This window comes from Ixodes scapularis, unplaced genomic scaffold, assembly GCF_016920785.2.
Source record: "Ixodes scapularis isolate PalLabHiFi unplaced genomic scaffold, ASM1692078v2 PGA_scaffold3__209_contigs__length_174095766, whole genome shotgun sequence".
NCBI classification, from domain to species: Eukaryota; Metazoa; Arthropoda; class Arachnida; order Ixodida; family Ixodidae; genus Ixodes; species Ixodes scapularis.
Window position 1 is genome coordinate 72,203,098 of NW_024609868.1, and position 22,366 is coordinate 72,225,463.

The following is a 22,366-nucleotide window of genomic DNA, read 5'->3' on the forward strand; positions in this document are numbered from 1 at the left end:
TATATTTTTTTTCTTCTTCGTAGAGCTAGTTTGTAATTACGTAATAAAGTAGGTTAATTGTGAGATTTTGGCGATGCTATTAACAACCCCTTTGCACTAAAAAATTCTTCGCGTTTTCGCGATCAAGTTTGCAGAAGGAGACAAAATGATACACTTATTGCTTTTGTTGTCGAAACTTTACAACGCAAATCAAGTTTAATTTTCATGAGCGTGATATGTAGGGTGTCAATGCAACAATATGTAGGCCGTTTTCCTAGTCCCTGAAGTAATTTGATAGTCATTTTATAGCATTTTACAAAACAAAATAAAAGATCATGCACGCATATTTCACGATTATTTTTTGCAAGCCAGAAGAATAATCTACATCCTCTGTCGTCAAAGCGTCGTAGTCAGTCCCGTCCCGTGCTCATTGGGTTGAATGATCGGCCAAAAAATAGTGCCTTTCCCGTGCCCGTGCCGACCTTCTCAGCTTTATTGCATACGAGCTTCACGATTCATTTTACCAGTCTACGGTCTTCTCTCTCACATCTCGCCACGTCGGACTCTTGCTGCTGTAGAACTGCGAGTACCACTTCCGGAAAGATTTAATGGTTGCGTCTTCCTTCACCAGAGCAGGATTTTTCAGGAAGGTCTTGTGATCCCATATGATGATGTCCCGACCGAACTGCGGCAATGAAAGCACATGGTAAATTTGGTTATGCCCTTGACGTTTTGGGATGACGTTGGAATGTGGGAAACTCTTCCTCTGCAGTAAGGTGCAGTTGGTGACAGGATGAGAACAGCAAGAGGGCCCTTCAGTTGTCGTAGCTTCAGCGCGGTCTTCCTACCTTCAATTACACTTCGGCGCCGCGTGAGCTTCAAACGTTCGCGTGCAGCCAATGCATAGCGGAAGGCTATAAGCGTGCGCTCGAGGCCGGGCTATAGCGCCTGGAGCACCACTCCGACTGGTGTGTTTAGCGTCCTATGCTGCCCGCATCAAAACTGGTCCCGAAGTGGCAACAAATCATGTCACTGAAGCCGAAGTGTCATCCTGTTGCATGTCGCGATCCTGGCGGTTGGTCGTAGATATGCTGGCGAAAAGCGCAAGCGAAAGTAAGTGTCAATGCCGTGACGGCGTCCCAACTTCTGGCTGCCGAAGCTTCCGTGGACTGTAACAGTGGAGAGCTACCGGCAGCAGAACAGGCGTCTGCCACATCCACCACCGCTGCTGGGACACAACCAGGATGGCAACCGGCCACAGCATGACACTTCTATAACGTCATGTAGTGGAAATTGAGGGACCACTTTTTTGGACGCGGCAAACACCCCAGTCGGAGACGTGTTCCAGGCACCATAGCTGGGCATTCCAACAACACGCCATTTGGTTCTAACTCCTTGTTACGTCAAGAACGAAAGAAAGATTTGCGCATTATTGAAGCGCTACAGGAAATAGTTCTTACAATATGTGGTTATCGGAAAAAAGAAACCACGTTTTTGGCGTTTGAAACATGTATGATTGATAAAAGAACGACATGTCTATCTAAAAGTCCGCCACACATATGTTAATTCACCACAGAAACTAGTAAAGTGATTATGCTCCGCGAAAAGCTGGAGTTTTTCTTTTTTTGAGAATTCGAGTATAGTTCACGGCTCTAATTCAACCAGGCGATGGGTCTGTGGCCAGGCCAGTAGGCACTAAAATAGTCCAGAGCGATGCTAAGAGTCCACCTGCCGCGTGTCAAAAATAAATAAAATGGCAGAGTCATTCCAAACCAAGGGAGAGCCGCTATTGCTACAGGTATCACAAATAAATAAATAATGAAAAGTATCCTGTGGACCTTCTGTACAAAATCGTCAAACAGCAAACACTGTTCACTAGGATGCAAATAAAGTTTATATGCGAAATTTTTTACGCTTCAGCACCACCGACTGTTAACACAGGAACATGTTTCTGACTGACAGGTAATCTCGAATGTTTTTAGGGTTACCAAAGAGATAGATGACTTTGATTAGAGGGTGGAAAAAAAACTCATTGTTGAGTCAGTGAGGCGAGTGGCTAATAGCTCTCGATGCTTCAAGCTTTTCTACTAAACAATTTGGGTTAAGAGGGGGGGGTGGATCCCATTCCTCTTTTACTCCCCCCCCCCCCCCCTCCCACTTGTCATCAGCATGCCTGTCCCCGCTATAATATTCTTGCAGCCAATTGCCCGCATGATATTGTGGGAATCCTTATTCCCCCATTTCGATATGACCGCGATGGCACAATCTTTGCCTCTTCGCGTCGTCGGGGAGTGGATAACCCGTTTTTTCCCTCTCCCTTGCGTCTCCACTTTCAAATTCCATTTGGGGAGGGCTTTTCCTTCTCCCTGGAAAATCTGCTCGGCTCGACGGGATGGTCCCGTCGCGCTCGAGCTGTCTGGATCCCATTGACGAAGGATACGTATTGTCGACTTCTCATGACGATATGTGACTTCTTCAGCTCTTCGATTGACAAGTCATTCGGGGCCTATGACCCGACGCTATCACGGCCGCTGTATTTGAGAGAACTCAGTTTCAATAAACGTTACTTAAAAAAAAAAGTATGCACATAATACTGAAACTGGAGCAATAAGAGTGTATGACCACACGCTCGACCAAAGCTCAAGAACAAGCGCTCGTGCTCACGCATTTTACATTACTGCGTGCAACTATTCGCGGTGAGAAGCTCGGTAGGGGCGCTTCTGTTTTTTCACTGTGGGCAGTGCACATGTTACGCACGCGGTTATGTTTTAATTTTTATAGTGCATAGAAGCTTAACATCACGCGTGCTTGCACCAGCAGGAGGAAGTTTAGGTATCCTCACTTTAGGTTGTGAGAAATTTCACCAAGCTGCGGTACCCACACGCGAATACTGCGTTCATGTATAGAGCTGACAGTGCGACCAAGGTATACAGGCGCGAGAAAGCAGCTTTGAGACGTTGCGCTCACGATTGAGAGGCCCGTTTCAAAAGGGATCTTTCGTAGTTTGGTTATTTACGTCCGAACCTTCTAGCGCAGGTAGACGCTTCTACTGATCATGCGCACCACTAACCTTCTCTGCAGAATAGACCGATCTTACAGCCAGTTTTATTACACCACCGCTGCCGCCATGCATCGTGGGAGATGTAGTTTTTTTGCACGCGCGACAACCCCGCTGAGGGCCTGCGCCAGCGGAGCACGAGGCGGTACGAGCTGCCTCGTGAACTGGTGCCTGCCTCCTATGAACTACAGTGATGGTGGCGTCACAAGTGCGTGGAACGCTTAGTGGGATCGGCCTATTACAGATATCATTTCTGGTCACAGTAAGCTAGAGGGATGGCGGGTGCGGTTGCAGCCTTTGCTCCCTTCTCAACGTACGGGTGAACCAGAGTGAGCTTACATTCTTTCTCTTAAATGCAACATTTTTTAACCATGGAACAAGCCCACGCCCTCAGTTTGAAGCGCGAAAACGGCACCTAGTTTCCCTGTTGCCAAAGGCTGGCGCGCGGCGACGAGGCTCCCATTGGCCGCTGCGCTCGTCAGTTTCAACGACCGCCGCCAGATGGCGCTACGTGTCCGTGCCGCCAGCGCGGCGATTAAACAAACCGGCGCAACCCCATGCCATTACGGGCCCATTTGCCGGTTAAAACGGACACGTTGGAGCGCACTCGGAGGCTTCTGCTTGTCTCGCCGCCGACCAACATGCTGTCGTTTCCATCATCGACATCGTCGGCGGTGCTTCTGCTCGTCTCGCTGCCAACGAACATGGCGCCGCCTCTAACATCCACATCGTCGCCGGTTCTTCTGCCACAACTCGAAAACATTACTCGTGACGAAAAACTCCGCGGATCGCTCCGCGGCTTTTCATTGGACATTCATGCTTTCGCATTCACAACTCATAAGAAGTGCTTAGGTGTCTTCCGACTTTTTTACGACTACCATAATACGGGCGTATGAGAAATGAAAAGCAGTGTTGGAGAACATTTTTGAAAACATCAAAATTCTTTCTAATGTCTTTTTGATATGTGCATGAAAAAGTAACGTGAAACTACTTTGTTACGCAACGAATAAAGTAATCCGTTACTGTTCAGCGAAAGTAATTCGTAACGGTAATCAATTCCACTTTTAAAGTAACTGGCAGAAGATTGCATAAATTGTAAGGTGGACGCTCTATATTTCAGGATAGCAATGCCAATAGTTGGGCCATAGTTGGGGCAGTGAGACACCGAAAATATGACGCAAGATCCCAAGCTATGTTCTTAAGTAGGCAGTGCATGCGTGTCCTCAACAATATCCGCAAACATTGCCCACTCTGTCTTATTTGCCCTTTTTTTTCGTTTCCGACTAACCCGTGATTGCATCAACAAGACAGCTGGTGTAGTCCTTACCATGGAGTAAGTTCCAATTTCCATAAACCTCCGGATTGGCCATAGCAGGCTGCGATCAGCGTAGCTCTGGATGATGCCTCGGATGTCACGGGGACCGTGGGGCGTGAACGAGAAGACGTAAAAAAGATTGCCGAACGGACTAGTGGCATGTGCAATAGTCAAGCCCGGTCCTAGCTGCCACAGCTCAACGTGATACGAGAGGACCTTCCATCCAAAAAGTTTAACTTGCAGATCTGTGCTGATGCAAACCTTGACGCCGTGCTCAGACCATTTGATGTCATAGTCGAACGTCATTACGCGACATGCCCACGAGTCGCCCGCAACGCGCTCGTACTCCTCAGGCCCTACGAACGATGAAGACTTGTGAATCTGACTGAAGTGGTGGACGTCTGCTCCGTTTTCAGTAATGTCCTGCATGTAACCAAAGATTTGTTTGTCGTACAACCCAGTTCGCTTCCACTGCCCACTGGTAATCTCCTGGTGCTCAGTCACATCCCACGTTGGCTCTTCTCCATCCGCGTGGTACCATCCCAGAAGTAAGCCGTAGGCTTCCTTGGAGATCCACTTCTTAGCTTTCACAAATTCGGGATCTGTTGGCACATGAAGAATTCCACAGAATATTAGCTTGTATCTCTAGAGGTTACTAAAATATTAAGTTAGTAGTCGGGCGAGAGTGACGGCCTGGGAGGATATCTAGAAATTATATTAAATTAAACGTTTATTACCTCCAACGGAGTAGAAGGCAGGGAAGAAAATCATCGTGGCGTCTTTACAAGTTCCCTGCCCCCTAGATTTCGCAAGATGGGGCAACGCCAGCATATAGCACATAAATATCACACGTAAGCATTTAATTACAACAATAAACATATCAAATCACGAAAAAAGTTTACAAGAATATCAATATGCACTATATAATATCGCAAATTCGGAAGCCACAATGAAACCACTGAAACGCGAATATAAAGTATACCTTAATAATATCTGAAAGTGAGAGTACAGAGGTCTCAGGTGGCGATTAAGCATATACAGAGAACATCGTTAGGCATATAATAAAAGCAACTCGACTAAACAGAATCTATTGTAAATTAATTATGGTGTTATATTATGTTCTGTTAGTTCATTTAGTAAGACTTTGAGGCTAAAGGTAATGGAGTGATAACAATAAAATTGTCTACAAAATGGGATGTTCCAACTTTCCGTGTGCCTTGATTTTTGCTGTAGAGTTTCGTCTCAGTTTCTGTAAACGCATTACATTTATGTTGTTAGTCTTTATTATCAATTTAAAAGCGATAAACGTTTGTGGTTGTAAAGGTAATTTATTTGTAGTATCTTGAGGTCAATCAAATGAGTACTGATGTTGCGTACCATAGACCATTCGCGATTGTAGGTATGGCCCACTTTTCAACAAGGATAAGCGCAAGTTTAAGACACCACTTATATTTTGAGCGAGCATAAGGGTAAGTGTGTAAGTGTAGAACTACACTGTCCGATTTACGTGGTTAAGATGGCCATAACGTTTGGTTTAGTATAGCACCAGGTGTATTTTGTGTATTCCCAAAGATTTATTTATGCTCCAGATTCATCAGCCTGAGAGGCAGTGCCAAGATAATGACTAATATGAGATACGAAAATTAACTACTGTCTTATTCATAGACGCGGCTCCCTAGGAGAGACTGGCCTCACACGTCCTCATGATGCATATTCTATCAACTGATGAAGACAGCTGACCAACGTTTTGCCGCACCCACTCCGGTAAATCATTTTCCCACAGTGTCTCCACACGTGGAAGCAGCAGTTAAATTTTGAATGCTCATTGTAATGGTTGACCTTTACTCATTTGGTATAAAATAAAAAATAGTGCATACTTCACCACTGTGTCTTACCACAGAAATCACATAAGAACACCATTAGGAGCCTTCGCGCTTGGCCGAATAGGAATAACATCTTTGAAAACAAATGAAGCTTCACAGCGAACAAGTCAAATAACTGGCAAATTTAATTGCAGTTGGAGAGCTCATATAAAATTGATTGTAAGCTTACTGTCTTGGGTTTATATCTAATGAAAACAGAAGCACGTTAGCACGTCCAGCCCCCAGGAAAATGCAGGTATGAGGTGTGCGTATACCAGATGAGTCTGCGTACTCTACTGAATCGTAAATATTTTATTTCATTATGAAAACGAACGAATGCCACTCGGATGGGGAATAATTATGATAAAATATAGGGATTTCCTTGACGTGCCTAATAGAGTGCTGCTCAAGTCATGCACATAAGTGATATGATAACGTTTATTTTGATTCTCAGAAAGGGCCGCAAAGCACTGTAGTCAGCTTCGATAGGCGTCTGGTGTTTCAGCTGTAAATAAAAAAAAAATGAGCCAATCCAGCACAACCGTTAGCCTGGGGAGCTTAGCGTGCACCACGCACTAGCCATGCACTACTGCAAGCCGGTACGATGCTCATCCAGATCTTAACGAGCAGGGGTGGAGATTGAACAAAGGATCCACGGGGTCCGCAGGGCGAGCTTTCGCTCCAGGAGCTCCGAGCGGCGGAATAAAATATTTATATTTTAGAGCCAGAGCATAGCTTATTCCGGATTAGGAATCAAAGGAAAGACTGAGTGGGGAAGAAACGGTGATAAACATATGCGGACATATGCACATGCACCTGACTAAAACGTCTGCATGTCTCTGGGGTTGAATAAATGTTCACTCAGTTAGTTGGGGAAATGGAACTGCAGTGCTCCAATTAAAATGGGTGCGAGAGAGAAACAGCTCAAGGTGTTGTGTCCTAGTATGCTTATACCTGAGCCCGCAAAAGGTATGAAATTCGTACGTTTACTAGCGTAAGGCACGTGCGTGCAAACCCCGTCTTCTCCTCTGAACCTCCATCCGTGGAAAGGGCACTCGATGCAGTCTCCCACAACACGGCCCATCACGCCCAGGTTTGCCCCCAGGTGGGGACAGTAGGCGTCCATCACGTGGGCGACGCCATCTTGAGTCCGGAACACGACCAGTTCTTCTCCTGCAGCAAGTTTATACAGTCGAAGGAGTCATATCCAAATTGTAATCTATATGACTTTTGCGAAGGTGGTACAGGCACGGCCGCTTGGTTTTGATTCTCGATCCGCTGTAAACGGCCTGCCGAGTTACTCTTTTTGCAGGGTGAAACTGAAATGCTAGAGGTGGTGGCAGTGACTAGTTTAGGATGTTTTCACTTGACGTCGATCCGCCATTTTGTTGTTATACATCCCGCTATGAACCCTATAGACCTCTGTACACTGCGTATTTGATGTTGCCAGAAATATTTTTCAAAGGCTCGTCTTTGGCACGCGGCAGGTGGCTCCAAACTTCGAAATATTGGACCGAATGACGTCGATGAAAACGCTTTATTGAGCCTCTTAGCTCTGATTATACCTCTTGCTAAATTACCCAAGCACCATAGGGAATGCTAGAGTGTAGTTATACATGCTTCCAGTGCTGGCATTTGCGGTAGTAACTGTTCGAGAACAAAACTAAAAAGAAATGAAACTTTGCTTAGCGTTTATCAATGCCTTATTTTTGGTGTTTACGTGGAATTTATTTGCAGGTAAGATAAGCGCGATCACCGCGTGTACCTACGTTGCCAGAAGTCTTCTTGATGGATGGGTAATTTGGAAAGAGCTTTATTGGCGACGATCGTGACCAAAAGCGTCAGAGTGGTCGACCTTCCACAAGTGGTGGAAGGCTCATTGTGACGACTTGAGTATGAATTCGGCAGATCAGTGGTTTAGCGATATGCTGCAGTGTAAGCAATGTGGTCCTAATTGCGAAGTAAAAACGTACTTTTCGAAAATCCTTTTTTGTTCACATTCCTCCTAGCTAAAAGCACGGCGAAAGACGCAGTTGGCTCTCACCACCCGCCATCTCCTTCCGCACAATATAGTTCGTCTGCTGTGGTCAGCGATACCCACTGACCTTGTGGAGATTCCCGTGATCTCCCTTCCCCTTTCCGGAGAACCAAAGGTCTCCGGAACCCCATGCGGGGTTCCGGAGACCTCTGGCTCTCCCGAAGCCAGCATCAAGCAGGTAAGGACCTTCTGTTAGACTCTTAAAAAAGCTAGTGGTATTTACTAAATAAGAGGTAATGACCGCTTGTCACATATGTTGCTAGGTACCTAGTAACCGTAGGTAGTAACGGTGAAGCTAGTAATGTACGGGTTCTAGATTCAGACTAGTACCAGTTACTAGTTTATTGACCTAGTAGGTCAATAAACTAGTAACTGGTACTAGTCTGAATCTAGAACCCGTACATTTTACTACATCTAACTAGTACCTCGCGCTACCTCGCGACAGAAGACCGGAAACGCAACGAGCGCAAGGAGCTACGTGATTTCTGGTGAAAAGAAAAAAAAGCGTGTGGTTATGCAACTTAGGTGGTGACGAGCGGCACCGGGCTCGTTAGAACTATCCTCGGAGCAGTTCACTTCCACGCATACACTCGCTTGGTCGAGCGCATGAACATTAACTATGCACTCCGACATGAGAACACAAGAAAAGCACATGTGACACACGGCGAAACGGCAGGTTTGTATCGCACAAAAGACTGTCTCGCAAACTCTGACTGGTCCCAACCGGCTACTCGTACAATGTTGCCAGCGTAGGGAAACGTATGCTTGGGAGAAAAGCGTGTTGGTTTAAGTCATGGATGAAGAAAGAATGAAACAATTAAAACAGTGACAACACAACAACATCTTTCAACTAGCAACACACGAGTAAACTTTCAACAGCGAGTAGCCGACTATACCCAGGAGGAGAAGAGGGGGACAAGGGAAGATAAGAAAACGCGAAGTGCAAGTCAGAGTGCACCACTCTGACTTGCACTTTGTTTAATTGTTTCATTCTTTCTTCATCCATAGGGAAACGTATATCTTAAAATATGCAAGAATAAAAAAGAGCCTTTTTTTTCTATTTGGAAAAGTGTTCAGCACGAGCTACGTGACTATTTTCATCCCATTTAATCTAAAATGAAAATCTAAACGCCCCAAAGATTGCGAACGAGAACAAAAGAGAAGCCGCATGGCCATTGCATCACTAATGGCTGCTACCGCCAAGGAGGTTATAAGTACTAGGAGGGGGCACATTGCAATATTGGTGAAGCCTAGTCATAAAAAGTTTAAACGATGTTGTGGCCGGCGTGACCGTAGATCTCTCTGGCAATCGGTGCGCGTGACATCTCATGTGTGAGATGGATGGAGGATTCCTTGCAGGCTTGCGCGCGCTCCGTCCGATAGGTTTTATCAGATCGAAGGCTAGACAAAGGCTATCTTCGGTCACGTGATGTGGTCATTTTGGGCTGATAAGGGAGGAGAATAAGGAGGAAAATGAGAAAGAGGCGACGCGTCAAGGGAGCATGGTTTTTGGAGGCTACGCGGCTGACGTCATGCCCTCTCCTACCCTTTTATCCTCCTTGGCTGCCACTGATCTCAATGACAATTGCTGGACCGCGCATCCCCGCTCCGCAAGTGCGGCCACTGGTCGGCCGTCTCGCACGGTAAATTCTTTGGTTTTGGTAGCGTTTTGCTGCGGTTTTCTAGGGTGCTATAGACACGTTTTCTACTCGTTCGTCGTCATTCGCCGAAGCAGTTTTTTACGACTCTGTGTACCGTTGAGACTTGCCGTTGAGAACACGTGAAAATTTTTACGAAAGAGCACTGCCACAGGAAAAAACCACAACTCGTCGAAAGCAAGTTTCGCCGGTCTCGCGGCGTGTACAAAGCTTCCTTGGCACGCCGAAGTGCCGTGTGTTTGTGCCTTCGCACGCTTGGATACCGACCAAGAATCGACGCCGTGTGTATGTGTTTTGCGAGTGCAATCTGCGTGAAGCCGTATCTGAAGGTACAACTCCTCGAAAGCAAGTGTCGCCGGTCTCGCGGCGTGATTAAAGCTTCCTTGGCACGCCGAGTGCTGCATCTTTGTGTCTTCGCACGCTTGGATACCGATCAAGAATCGACGCCGCACCAAAGTTCTGAACGTGTTTAACGCGTAAATGCCTATATATATATATATATATATATATATATATATATATATCGGCCACAGAGTTCTGTATAGTCCAGCTGTTCCGGTGAGTTGTTATCAATAAATAAAGGGGGGAGGTCTGTGCGTGTTCTTATGTACTATTAACCATGGCTAGGTTCCAAATCTACCCTAATGAATCACGTGGGAGCATGTATAGAGCACAGGTGTGGAGAAAGGAGGGTTTTCGAAGGCAAACGTACAAGACGGCGGTAATGAAAATCTTTGGTCCATATGGGCGTGTGCAATCTGTTGACCAGTCGCGCTCAAACGTCAAGTGCAAATAAGTAGGTTGATAATGAGCCAGCGCTGATCAGTGATGAGGAACTGTTTTGCGCAGTATTCTGTAAATCGTCTAAGGGCGAAAAAAAGACACACCTTTTCCCCTCTTCCGTCGCTACTGGACGCTGGATTAAGCTCGTTTCTGGACCGCGAGTGCCGCAAGTATACAGTCGTCAGAGTAAAGTAAAGTAAGACGCTGATCCGGAGGCACATACGGCTTCACGCACATTGCACTCGTAAAACACATTCACACGACTTCAATACTTGAACGGTATCAAGCGTGCGAAGGCACAGAAACACGGCGCTTCGGCGTGCCAGGGAAACTTTGAATACGCCAACGGACCGGCGAAAGTTGCTTTCGACGAGTTGTGCCTTTTTCCTGCGGCACGGCAGTTCCGTAAAAATGTCCAAGTGTTCCCAACGGAAAGTCTCCGCGGTACACAGAGTCGTAAAAAACTGCTTCCGCGAATGACCACGAACAAGTAGGAAACGTGTCTATATCACGCTCGAAAACCGCAGCAAAACGCTAGCAAAACGAAAATATTTACCATACAAGATGGCCGTCCGGTGGCCGCATTCGCACTGCCGCGACCAAGCGGGGATTCGCGATCCAGCAATAGACCGATCCCACAGCTAGTTTGAGTACGCCACCGCTGCCGACATGCATCGTGGGAGCTGTAGTCTTTCTGCACACGCGACAACCCTGCTGGAGGTCTGCGCGAGCAGAGCACGAGGCGGCATGAGCTATCTCGTGAATTGGCGTCTGCCTCCTACAAACTACAGCTATGGCGGCGTCACGCATGCGTGGAACGCTTGATGAGATCGGTCTATTGTCATTGAGATCAGTGGCTACTGCGCTCGCGGCAGCGCTGGCTTCCACGACGTGCTGGAAAGGAGGCTGCGATCGTTATAAAGTCAACTCCAACCCTTAAACATACCCCTTCCTACAATATTTGAAGTTACGACTGTGCGTGAATACCACCTCCCCCCCCCCCCCCCCCCCCCCGCGTTCCTAAGCAGTAAGTGCGTCGCTAACGCTGCCCATTGCGGATGCAGCAGACATCGCCGGTTTGTCCGCGCCTTTGGGTGGTAAATAGCTAGTAGAAAGGTAGTGACGGTCAGAAAAGCTGTAACGGCTGGAGTTACTAACTTTTAATACGAGTGAGTGGCATGCGCCGCTCAGTCGTATTTTCAAGGACGGCCCTCGTCGTTGCGGTCGTTCCAGAAGTCGTCCTTGACCTCTAGGACGACCTCACTAGTCGCAGGCAGTACGTGAAAAACAGGCGGCGTCCGTCGGCGTTGTGGCCGAAAGATGGCCATAAAAATACGTCATCAGCGTGATATCATCGAGCGATATCAAACGTCAGCAGCGTAATGTCACCGCCGGAGCGCCGTGTGCGAAAGGTGCGCTTCGTACTTATTTCTGCTCGTTGTGCGCTTCATGCGTTGGACTGTGAGGCGACCGCGTCTGCATATACGAACTCGACATCGGAAGCAGCGTCTAAATCTACGACGGCTTCCGCAGGCAAACGTGACCGCCAAGCAAATACGCCATAGCCGCTTTAAGTGCCCTCCTCTAGGCGTCATTCTCGACGTCGTCCTCAACAACACAGCTAGTGACGGTAAGTGTCTCGCCTCCGGCCACGACGAGAGAAGTGGGGAAGGAGGAATTCTCTTCTTTTCCAGAATCCCCTTTCTGTGTTCCAGAAGTTACTACTGTCCCGTCACTCAAAATTCGTACAAAAGCAGCCGCTTCGGTGGCTGGAACGACTAGGCCATCCTCTCGCCGTAGCTTTACGTCACGATTGCGTCGGATGTCCCGTGCTCTAAGCTTGGCCTTCTCCGAGCGCTTGCTAGAGTGGGCCTTTAATAACAAAAAATACAGCCCACCAGGCTCAAACTACAAACGTGCTATTGTCATTTACGGATATTGTGGATCATTTTCAGCCTATTTTTGAACACGACGGATATATTTGAAATTTCGTTGAAGTATCCCTTTAAAGGGGCTGTGCAAAAATTTCAGGGCTTTGTTTAAATTATTGTGGAAGTTGATGCCTGACACTTCTGAAGTGAACTACTGAAAACAGATTTTGCTCGATACCCTAGTTTTTATTTTTAAAAAAAATATCCAGGTTTTTGCTGCCTCTCAACTCGTACGTCGTATTCCGGGTCACGTGCGCAGTGACGTTGATGGGGTAGGCGCGGGGTTCCGGAATAGTTCTCTCTTTAGAGCAATCAGTGAGTAGCGAGAACTCATCCGCTCGCGACCGCGTGACCATGTGCTGGCGGGCGCCGCGCGAACAATATGGTCAAAGGAGGAAAGTCTCATCCGGGTCCGGCCATACCCGTCCGGCCCTGTCCCCCTCCCCCTTTGGCTTCTGGCGGCTGTTCGCGGTAGCAGAGAGAGCTGACGGTTTTGTGGACCTAGGATAGATGGCGCCACTAAAACTTCGTATAATAAAAGTTTCGTCGATGATACCAGGTATTTGACGCATTTATGTATATGTAGGAATGACAAAATTTATAGAAAAGTTACCTTTTATAGAGCAGGTATTCGTACAACTCAACATCTTTCTTCAAGATTCCCCATTTACGTGACGCCGCGTGTTTCTCATGGCCGACGCTCGCGGCTGCAGGTCGGGAATATTCTAAGTTTTGCCTCGTTATTACGCGGCGGAATCGCAACATTTCGATGAAAGGGGATGCGTTTTTTGTCATTTAGGACAAGGTGCACAATATCAAAAGCAGAAGATACTAATTCTTTCAGCGTTAAAATCGTTGCACAGCTCTTTTCATATAGTATATGTACATAACTAGTTCTGTAGTAAGCGCTTTGGTTTACTTTATAAAATGGAATTTTATTGCGGGACTTTCGTATTGGTCCCTTTAGCAAGGTCACCATGTCTCAAAGTGCCGGTGACGTAATCAGCCCTCCATTAGTCAGTTTTCCTATAATCCATTTCACCTAAGCTATGTATCGCCGTGAAGGCTGGAAGTCTGAGCTAATAGTTTTGGCCGTTGCACCAGCGGCGCTAAAGTTCCTGCACGTCTGCCGGGTGCGACCTTGAGCAAAGAACTTGCACTTGTTGATTTTCCAGCGGTACGAGATTATGAGGTGAAATGGAGTATAGTGATCCGGTATATCTTCAACGCGCGAAAGAGTGCCTCCTGGCTCCGGGGAAGGGCGATCTTTCACCAGGTTCCTATGTTCCAAACCTAAGCAGTACTCACACAGCTTGCACGATCCAGACACCGATGTTCTGCCGACAGGAAGATTCAAGAGCGCAACGTCGCCAAAGAAAATCCGTAGAGTTTGAGTGTTTTTTTTTTGACATAGACGCACGGACTCACTTATTGGCTATCGACCCTCTAATCATTTAGCTAGCAGCATTGGCCAACGTTCGTAATCTCCGATTTTCGAATAGATCCTGTAAACCCCTAGCATACACTCATATTGTAACACAGACGTCCTCCTTGTCACAATTCAAATTCGAGGTTTCTAATGCGTCGTGAGAGACCAGAAATATCGAATGAGCTATAAAAATGCGTCGTTATTCGAAATAATGCACGAAAAATAAACAACGTGGTTATGCACTATCATAGATACGTCATAACGTTGAATTCTCACAGGAGTCACTGGAGAACGCAATTCTGGTGACTGATCGTACAAACGTCGAAGTAGGCGTGTGAACGCTGTTGTCGCTAGCGTTATAGGACGACTCCAGCCCTAGACAACCAAATGTTTTGTCAACTCGTCGCAGGTCGCAGATCAACAGTATCCCCATGCTCTTGTGCAACCGCCAGGATCGCTGAGATTCGCTGCACAACACAGTAAAGACTTCAACAGCCGAGAAACGAAGGGAAGAAAGAGAGACATGGAGAACACGCCACTCGTGAACAAGTTCTAGGAATCATAGTTGCACCGAAGTTGCTATACTCAGGAAAATGATTGTGAAGAGCTAGCTTGTTTGTAATCTCTGGTCTGCACGAAGAAAACATAAAAAAGAACGTTGCACACACACACACACACACACACACACACACACACACACACACACACACACACACACACACACACACACACACACACACACACACATATATATATATATATATATATATATATATACAAACGTATATACAAACCCCCTCGCGCAAGGATATATCTATATATATATTTTTTTTTTTTGCCAAATTCGCTTACCCATAATATTTAGGGACTTCACTTTGTTGATTTCCAGCTCGGACGAGAGAAGAAGTGGGATCCAGCCGTTTGGGAAAACGGGCTGCATTTCATCGCGAAAGTATTGTTGCATTCTTGGCCTTTTCTGAAAGAACAAAATCATGTAAGTAAAATGGGCGAGACGCATTATTATGCACATTGAAGAATCAAGATAAAATGTCATGACACTCTTTCCGCACTTAGGAGTCACGAATATCAATCTTTCGTATCTAGCTGTGATTGGGACCGGCGACGTTTCGGATAAAATTGACGGTCACAGAATCACAGATCGTGCCGTGGAAGCCTCAAGTTGGCAGCCTATTTTATCAACAAAAATATCTGTTCACGCCGGCAGATCAAACGGTGCTGTAAAAAAGAATATTGCACAAGAAAAAGACGTTCGGGAAAGGTGATTAATCCTAAGCACTTAACAAACCAATGATCGGGTCGACGCATCCCTTAAACGAGCTGGGGAGTTTTTGACAGCATTGCGAACATAAAGAAGTCCGAGGATACCTAAGCACTTCTTATGAGTTTTGAATGCGAAAGTATGAATGTCGTACTTCGGCTCCCGCCGCAGTTGGCCACTTTCGCCGGCGGACGGCCCAGCGCGCGCTTTCGCGAAGTGGCCGCACCGAGCTCGGCCGTGCGGCCTCTCTGGAGTATGCCCAGGCGGGCCCTGGCTCTGCCGCCACCGCTCCCTTCTCTTACCGGCAGCCGCGCCGCCGCGTGCGCTGCACCGTCATGGAGAGGTCCTCTCTGGTGGCTCTTTTTTGTAAATTTCGCCGCACGATAGCCAATGGGAGCTTCGTTCCATGATGACGCGCGCCGGCCAATGGGAGCATAATCTATCAGAAATCGGCTTCACTTGGGAAAGGGGATTTTAGGTGGCGTTTGGCCATCGCTTGGCGTGGTTTCAAAGCTAATGACCTCGGTTCGTTCCACGGGACAGTTAATGGTTTCGTATCCAGAAATATTGCTAATCTAAAATAAGAAATTTGGGACTCCAATCCACGCTGTGAACCTGGTTGGCCGGCGAAGCTGTGGTATCATCTGCAACGAGTGTCCACTGCACTATGCCAAAGGCCGCCACTGGTCGTATTGCAGTTACTTTTCCCTTTGCCGATCCTCGTACAAATCTTTGCTTCGCATCCCCCACCGGCAAGAAATGCTGAATCACTGAGATGTGGACGCATGCGCAGCGTGTGATATAGCACACAGCAGATGTATAGCCCATGCTTAGAAAGCGTTCCACAGCCCAGCAGACGAAGATAGCAGCGCGCAGAAGGTGATTTTTGCAAAGTCTATTCACGCTGCTCCTTGGGAGTCCTGACTACGCGTGGCCTACCCATAGTGGTGCTGCAACAACAATGAAATCAGTCTCAATACTCAGTTTCACCGTAAGTCCAATCGCAGCCGATGTTACGAGCCATTGGAGCCAATCCAAGGCCGTGTGAGCGTCACGTGACCTTAGACAAGGGGCACAGCGACGCGCGGAAAGCGTATCGCGGGCTATACGTCCACAGAACGGGATTGGGTAGGATAGCTCGTAGCGTCAACTGCATCTGGACGTAAGGTGGAACGGTGTATAGGAGGGTTCTTATATATATCATAGGGGTGGCGTCACTCCCCACGTCGCAAGCTGCCGTCGCCGCAGCAGCTTGCGACGTGGCGACAGTAATTTTACCAAGAAACGTATGCGGTGAGCGGTACGTGCTTAGCATAGTTATCTCAAGCGCCTTATCATAAATTATCTAGTTCTGATTCTTGTTTGGTGCTTGTTTTTTTTATTAAAATCAATGCTCTGCTGTATGTTGTATGCGTGATGTATAAATTTTTGCTTGGATCGCTGAAGTTTTTTTTTTCTTTATTGTTCTTTTTCTTTCCGTGAGGGCGCCGACGCGAAAAATTGTGACCAACGAGTCATATATACAGTTTCGCTGTAAAAGGTTTCTGAATTGTATTAGAACGAATACTTTCTTCGGCGGAGTGGAAGGCATATTCAGCAATAAACTTTATAATACGATTTGTTTTCTAAGTTTAGGGAATCCAGGTTTCACTATTAAATGCGACAACTCTTGTTGTGACCTACCACTTAGGATTTCTGGTGATCACTCATGTGACCTTCCCACTAAGCCAATGACTAGTTATTAAAAGCATAATTAGTTGTTTTATTGTGCGCTACGGCCCCCGTAATCATTAGCATTAGCTGATGCTGACGTCTACACTTACCTTTTTCTGTGTCTTTGAAGAGTCTCTCTTGTAGTAGGTCCACAAAATCCAAAGAAAAGTCGCTACGAGACATCCGTAGATAAAAAACTGAGACTTCAAGAGTGCGTCGTTCATTTTGAGTAAAGTCGGAATGGCAGTACAACACCCTTAGACGTTGCACAGCTCCACCACACGCGACAGCGCCTATTAAGCAAATGTTGGAGATGCACGTTTTCACTAGACAGAATTAACATCTCCGTTCGCCAATGCCAGAAATTCCTCTGCGGGCAATAGCACCTACGTGACATGAAAACCAGTACTTGTTTCTAAAGCGGAGAAGTGTTTAACTTGCTGCCCTGCACCCTCTTTCCCTCGCATTCTCCCCTTTCTTTCTGTCGGAGCGCATTGCCTTAAAAAAAAAGAAAAGAGACGACTTAAATAAACGATAGCGGTCTGCTTGCAGAAGATAAGGGTCTTCAGTCTCTCTTTCTCTCTCTCATTGACGCAAGTTCTTCGCCAATAGAAAATTGTCGTTTTTGTAAGTATATATTTTTTTCTAAAGTAGGACATGAGCGGCCAAAGAAAACGCTGAGTCGTGCAATAACAACGTTCTAATTTACTGGGTGGAACTGTGGTAACTGTAAGAAAACACAGGCAAAAAACAACATGAAGACGTCAACATTTCTTTTTTTTGTTTCTTGCGCGTGACATGGTAAACAGTTTTTTTTTATTTATTTAGGAATACTAATGGAGGGGGGGGGGGGGGGGGCTCCACTCAAGGAGCCATGGTAGACGTGGGTACAAACATGTAAACAAGATGCAGATTTATAAATGAAAACTCAATTAGGTGTAAATTCAAGAGCAGATACAAAATTGGCAACAGTTCTGTTGACGACGACATCATTTAGTAATTCGTTCCATTCTTGAATTGCCCGAGGGAAGAAAGAATATCGAAAACAGTCGTTTTTGAACCTGTATTGTTTTAACTCTCTCGTGTGGTTTAGACGTGAGGACCCGGTCGATAATGGTTGTATATAGTGAGAGCTTTGAACATCAAGAGTGCCGTTAAGGATATTGAACAGGAATTTTAATCTATTAATTTTCGCTCTTATTTAAAACGGTTGAAGCTTCGCTCTAGTCACTAATTCAGTGGACGATGTTTCTCTACGATAATCATTAAAAATAAACCGAGCAGCTAACTTCTGGATACTTTCAAGCTTATTAATACCGTTTTGTGTGAAAGGGAATCATACTGTTCTAGCATATTCTAACACAGGCCTAATAAAACTTTTATACGCAATAAGTTTAGTGTCACAATCGGCAAATTTTAATTTCCTACGGCACGCGAACAAAGCACACGTAGGGGTACTTTTTCTCAAAGAACATAATAGAATATCATTCGACGTTCTTGGGATCTGAAACATCGACGTCGAAGTTTCAGATCCCGAGAAACTTAGAACAAAAATGAAACATTTTTCTTCTATTTTTGTAAGTGCGTATAGCTATACCAGGAGGGCTTTGCAAGACGGTGGGACGAGAAGGCCGGGAAATCGCCGCCTGCTGGGATTGGTCAGCGGAGTGGCGCTGACCAATCGCAGCAGGCGGCGATGGCCCGGTCTCTTCGTCCCGCCGTCTTCCATAACACCCCTGGACTAAGACGGAGTCAGTGGCGTAGCCAGAAATGTTTTTCAGGGGGTGTTTTACTTCCCCGGTGAGACCGAAGGAGAAAAGGGGGCTCAGATATGTACTCTTTACGAACATAAGAGCATACTTTTGGTTATTCCTCTGCTCTTATCAAGACAAAGACTCACTTCTTATTTCCACTATCACCACTACCTACATAAGAAAGTGCAGGAGACTCAGTACATTCAGGTACTAAGAGAAAAAAATTTTAATACATGAAAGCACAACAATTCCTGTAGGTAGACAATGATGTGAACATAACATGGAAAATGAAATGCCATATGTACAGGGTCCAAGCGAGAAAAGTAAGCAACGATTTTAAGATTAAAAGAATTTGCATTTCGTCATTTTTACGTTGTTTATCGTATCCCGGAAGATAGAGAAAAAACTCCTTCATTCAGATATTTCGCCATTCCTCTGCATAATCGCAAAGCAAAAATCGAGCTTTCTCCCCCACCTGCAGCGGCGAGTGGCAGCCGAAGGAACTGCGGCGAAAAGTTTACGTGACCTCGCTCGGCTCTGAGTTGCAGCATCACGCCCGCTAATGTCAGCAGACAGAGGGAAAGGGAGCGTCGACTCCAGCGACCTATAGGGGGCGCCACCACCAAACAAACTAAGGCAAAACTAAGGGAGGTAGTGAGTACCATGATAACAAAAGGAAATATTCCAGATGAATGGAGGCTTAGTAGGATGAGTATGATATATAAGGGAAAGGGAGATAAGTCTGATATTAGGAATTATCGTCCTATAACCGTGACACCGGTTATTTACAGGTTGGTAATGCAGATTATAAAGAACAGACTGGAGGAATGGGTAGATTGCGAGGGCATACTGGGCGAATTACAGAACGGGTTTCGAAAACAAAGAAGGTTGGAGGACAATTTATTTTCTCTAACACAGTGTATAGAAATAGCGCAAAAAGAAAACAGACAGCTCTGGCTGGCATTTCTGGATATCAAGGGTGCCTATGACAATGTGAACCAAAGAAACCTGTGGGACATACAGGAGAGCTTAAACCTAGATTAAGGACTAACAGCCCTATTAAGGAACATTTACAAAGATAATAAGGTGATTATAACATGGGAAGGAAAGGTGACGGGGGAAATAGAGGTAAGACGAGGCCTTAGGCAAGGGTGCCCATTATCGCCTTTGCTGTTTATGTTGTATCCGAGAGGATTGGAGGATAGACTAGAGAAGAGTGGGCTTGGATTCGACCTTTCGTACAGTAAACTAAGCCAAAAAATTCAGCAATCCTTACCGGGATTGATGTATGCGGATGATATTGTACTAATGTCTAACAACAGGACAGAGTTGCAGGAATTAATGAGCATCTGTGGTAAGGAAGAAGAAGAATTAGGTTTAGAATTCAGTAGTGAAAAATCAGCAGTCATGATTTTTAACTGTGATGAAGTTGAGAGGCTGAAAATACAGAATATTACAGTTAAGAGAGCTAGTAAATACAAGTATCTAGGAGTGTGGATACGTGATGGTGCAGAATATCTCAGAGAGCATGAAAAGTATATAATAGGTAAGGGCAACAGAAATGCAGCTGTAATGAAAAATAGAGCACTTTGGAATTACAACAGGTATGAGGTGGTGAGAGATATTTGGAAAGGGGTCATGGTGCCTGGCTTGACTTTTGGAAACGCAGTGCTATGCATGAAATCCGAAGTGCATGCGAGACTAGAAATAAAACAGCGCGGAGTAGGTAGACTGGCTTTGGGGGCACATTGCAAAACGCCAAACCAGGGAGTACAAGGAGACATGGGATGGGCATCATTTGAGAGCAGGGAAGCGGTGAGCAAGGTAGAATTTGAGGATAGGTTGAGGCAAATGGACGGGGAGCAATGGGCACGAAAGGTTTTCAGCTATTTATACATGAGGAGTGTAGACACAAAGGGGAGACAGCGCACTAGGAAATTAAGAGGAAAGTTTTTGGGCTATAGCGAAGATGCGGAAGAGCAAGTCTCAGTTAAGAAGAAAGTTAAGGCCACAGAAAGAGATTGGTGGCTAGAGGGAATGCAGACAAAGACGGCTCTGGAAAGCTATAGATTAAACAAAAGAGTTATTGCCAAAGAAAGCATTTATGACAATTCTAGGGGAAGCTCATTGCTGTTTGAGGCAAGAACGGGTGTTCTGCGAACCAGAACATACAGAGTGAAGTACCAGGAAATTGATACAGTGTGCACTGCTTGTGGAGAGGAGGACGAGACGGCTGAACACTTGATACTCTACTGTAAAGGGCTTCACCCTATGCCTACCGAAGACAACATAGATTTAATAAAGTCATTGGGTTTTAGAGACAGCGAAGGGAGAGTGGATTTCAAGACTGTAGAGATTACCAAGCAAAGATTAAGTGAATGGTGGCAGAAATCGAGAGAAAACTAGGTATTTTCTTATCCACTGATGGCAAGGGGCTTTCATAGCCTCACTTTCTTTGCACTGCGGAGTGAATATAGATTTCACATTTAAATATTCTAAGCTTAAATGGTAAAACAAAATGGCTAGGTGGCGTAAGCTACCGCCCGATCCAAAGGGCTCAGCCGTATTCATCCATCCATCCATCCATCCATGGCGGCTGAGTCCGGGTCGCGTCGGCTCGGCCGCGCCGCCTGAAAGGGTGGCGCATTCAATTTAACAAATTTTCTTTTGTTGAATGCCCAATTTTATCGGTATTTGAACTGAGACAGTTAAGTGTAGCCGGTGCGGATAAACCTTCCGAGCAAAGTTTTGTTTTGCCGATGTTTTTTGTTCTTTTCATGTCAAACTTTCATTTCGGAGACTTCGATCAAAACCGAAACTATGGGCTCCGGAGAAACGGTAATAGATTCTAAATAGTTTTGATCATCTAAGGAAAGCGGCGAGGGCTACAAAATTGTTCCACCGAGAGTAATTTTTAGCTAACTCGCATGCCTCGACCATGCGACTTATCTGTCCGCGAAATTGAGCGGTTGTGCCTGTCCGGTCAAGAACACAGGCTGCAGGAAAATTACGAAAATTAAGCAAGCGCTTCTTGAGCCAAGGAGCATGTCAACTCGCTGGCGCTTCACTAAGTAGCTGATACTCCTGTTTAAATTCAGGTTTTAGTAGCAATCCAGAAGTCATTTTGACGAATATGCAGATTATGTATTATATTACGTACAAGGGCGGGGGGGGGGGGGGGGGGTCCCACTAAAGCGATATTAGTATATTCTTCGGGTTGAAATATGAACTTAATTAACTAACTATTAGGTGAAATGCTGAATAAAAATATATTTGGCAGACAGAGAGATACTACTTAAACTTAGCCAAATAGTTCTAGCCGGTAGAACGGAGACGAATGCGGACAAACTGAGAGTCTTCATCGGAGATTCACTCGTACCTCTCTGCATTGAACATGACTTCGAATCCTGAACGGATAAAACGAGTATTTTTTTGTGGCCGGTCAACCTGAGCAATGTAGACGTATATTGCTGCTGGCTTCGACAGGAGTTATAATATAAATATTGGAGGCGCGATAGATCCTAATTACGTGACAGCTTCTAACTTTGCGAGACGCGTCCCCCACCT

The 22,366-nt window shown here is 45.9% G+C and overlaps 1 protein-coding gene across 1 annotated transcript; it reads right to left on the reverse strand.

The window, feature by feature from the left end:
- Positions 1–499: 499 nt before the first annotated feature.
- Positions 500–17,269, reverse strand: LOC8023864 (cholesterol 7-desaturase nvd-like). The gene is made up of 5 exons (XM_040221948.2): positions 17,156–17,269; positions 14,906–15,029; positions 7,199–7,387; positions 4,365–4,954; positions 500–664 (listed from the first exon to the last, which is right to left on the reverse strand). Exons 1-5 carry the CDS (start codon positions 17,267–17,269, stop codon positions 500–502), a joined length of 1,182 nt encoding a protein of 393 aa, XP_040077882.2.
- Positions 17,270–22,366: the final 5,097 nt, after the last annotated feature.

What these genes read in the sequence shown, in the direction of transcription:
- LOC8023864 (XM_040221948.2), bottom strand. Translation starts at nt 17,269, where the DNA reads ATGAACGACGCACTCTTGAAGTCTCAGTTTTTTATCTACGGATGTCTC. An exon ending in CTTCAAAGACACAGAAAAAG is followed by an intron (nt 15,030 to 17,155) that starts GTAAGTGTAGAC and finishes TTGTTCTTTCAG; the next exon opens with AAAAGGCCAAGAATGCAACA. An exon ending in GAAGTCCCTAAATATTATGG is followed by an intron (nt 7,388 to 14,905) that starts GTAAGCGAATTT and finishes AACTTGCTGCAG; the next exon opens with GAGAAGAACTGGTCGTGTTC.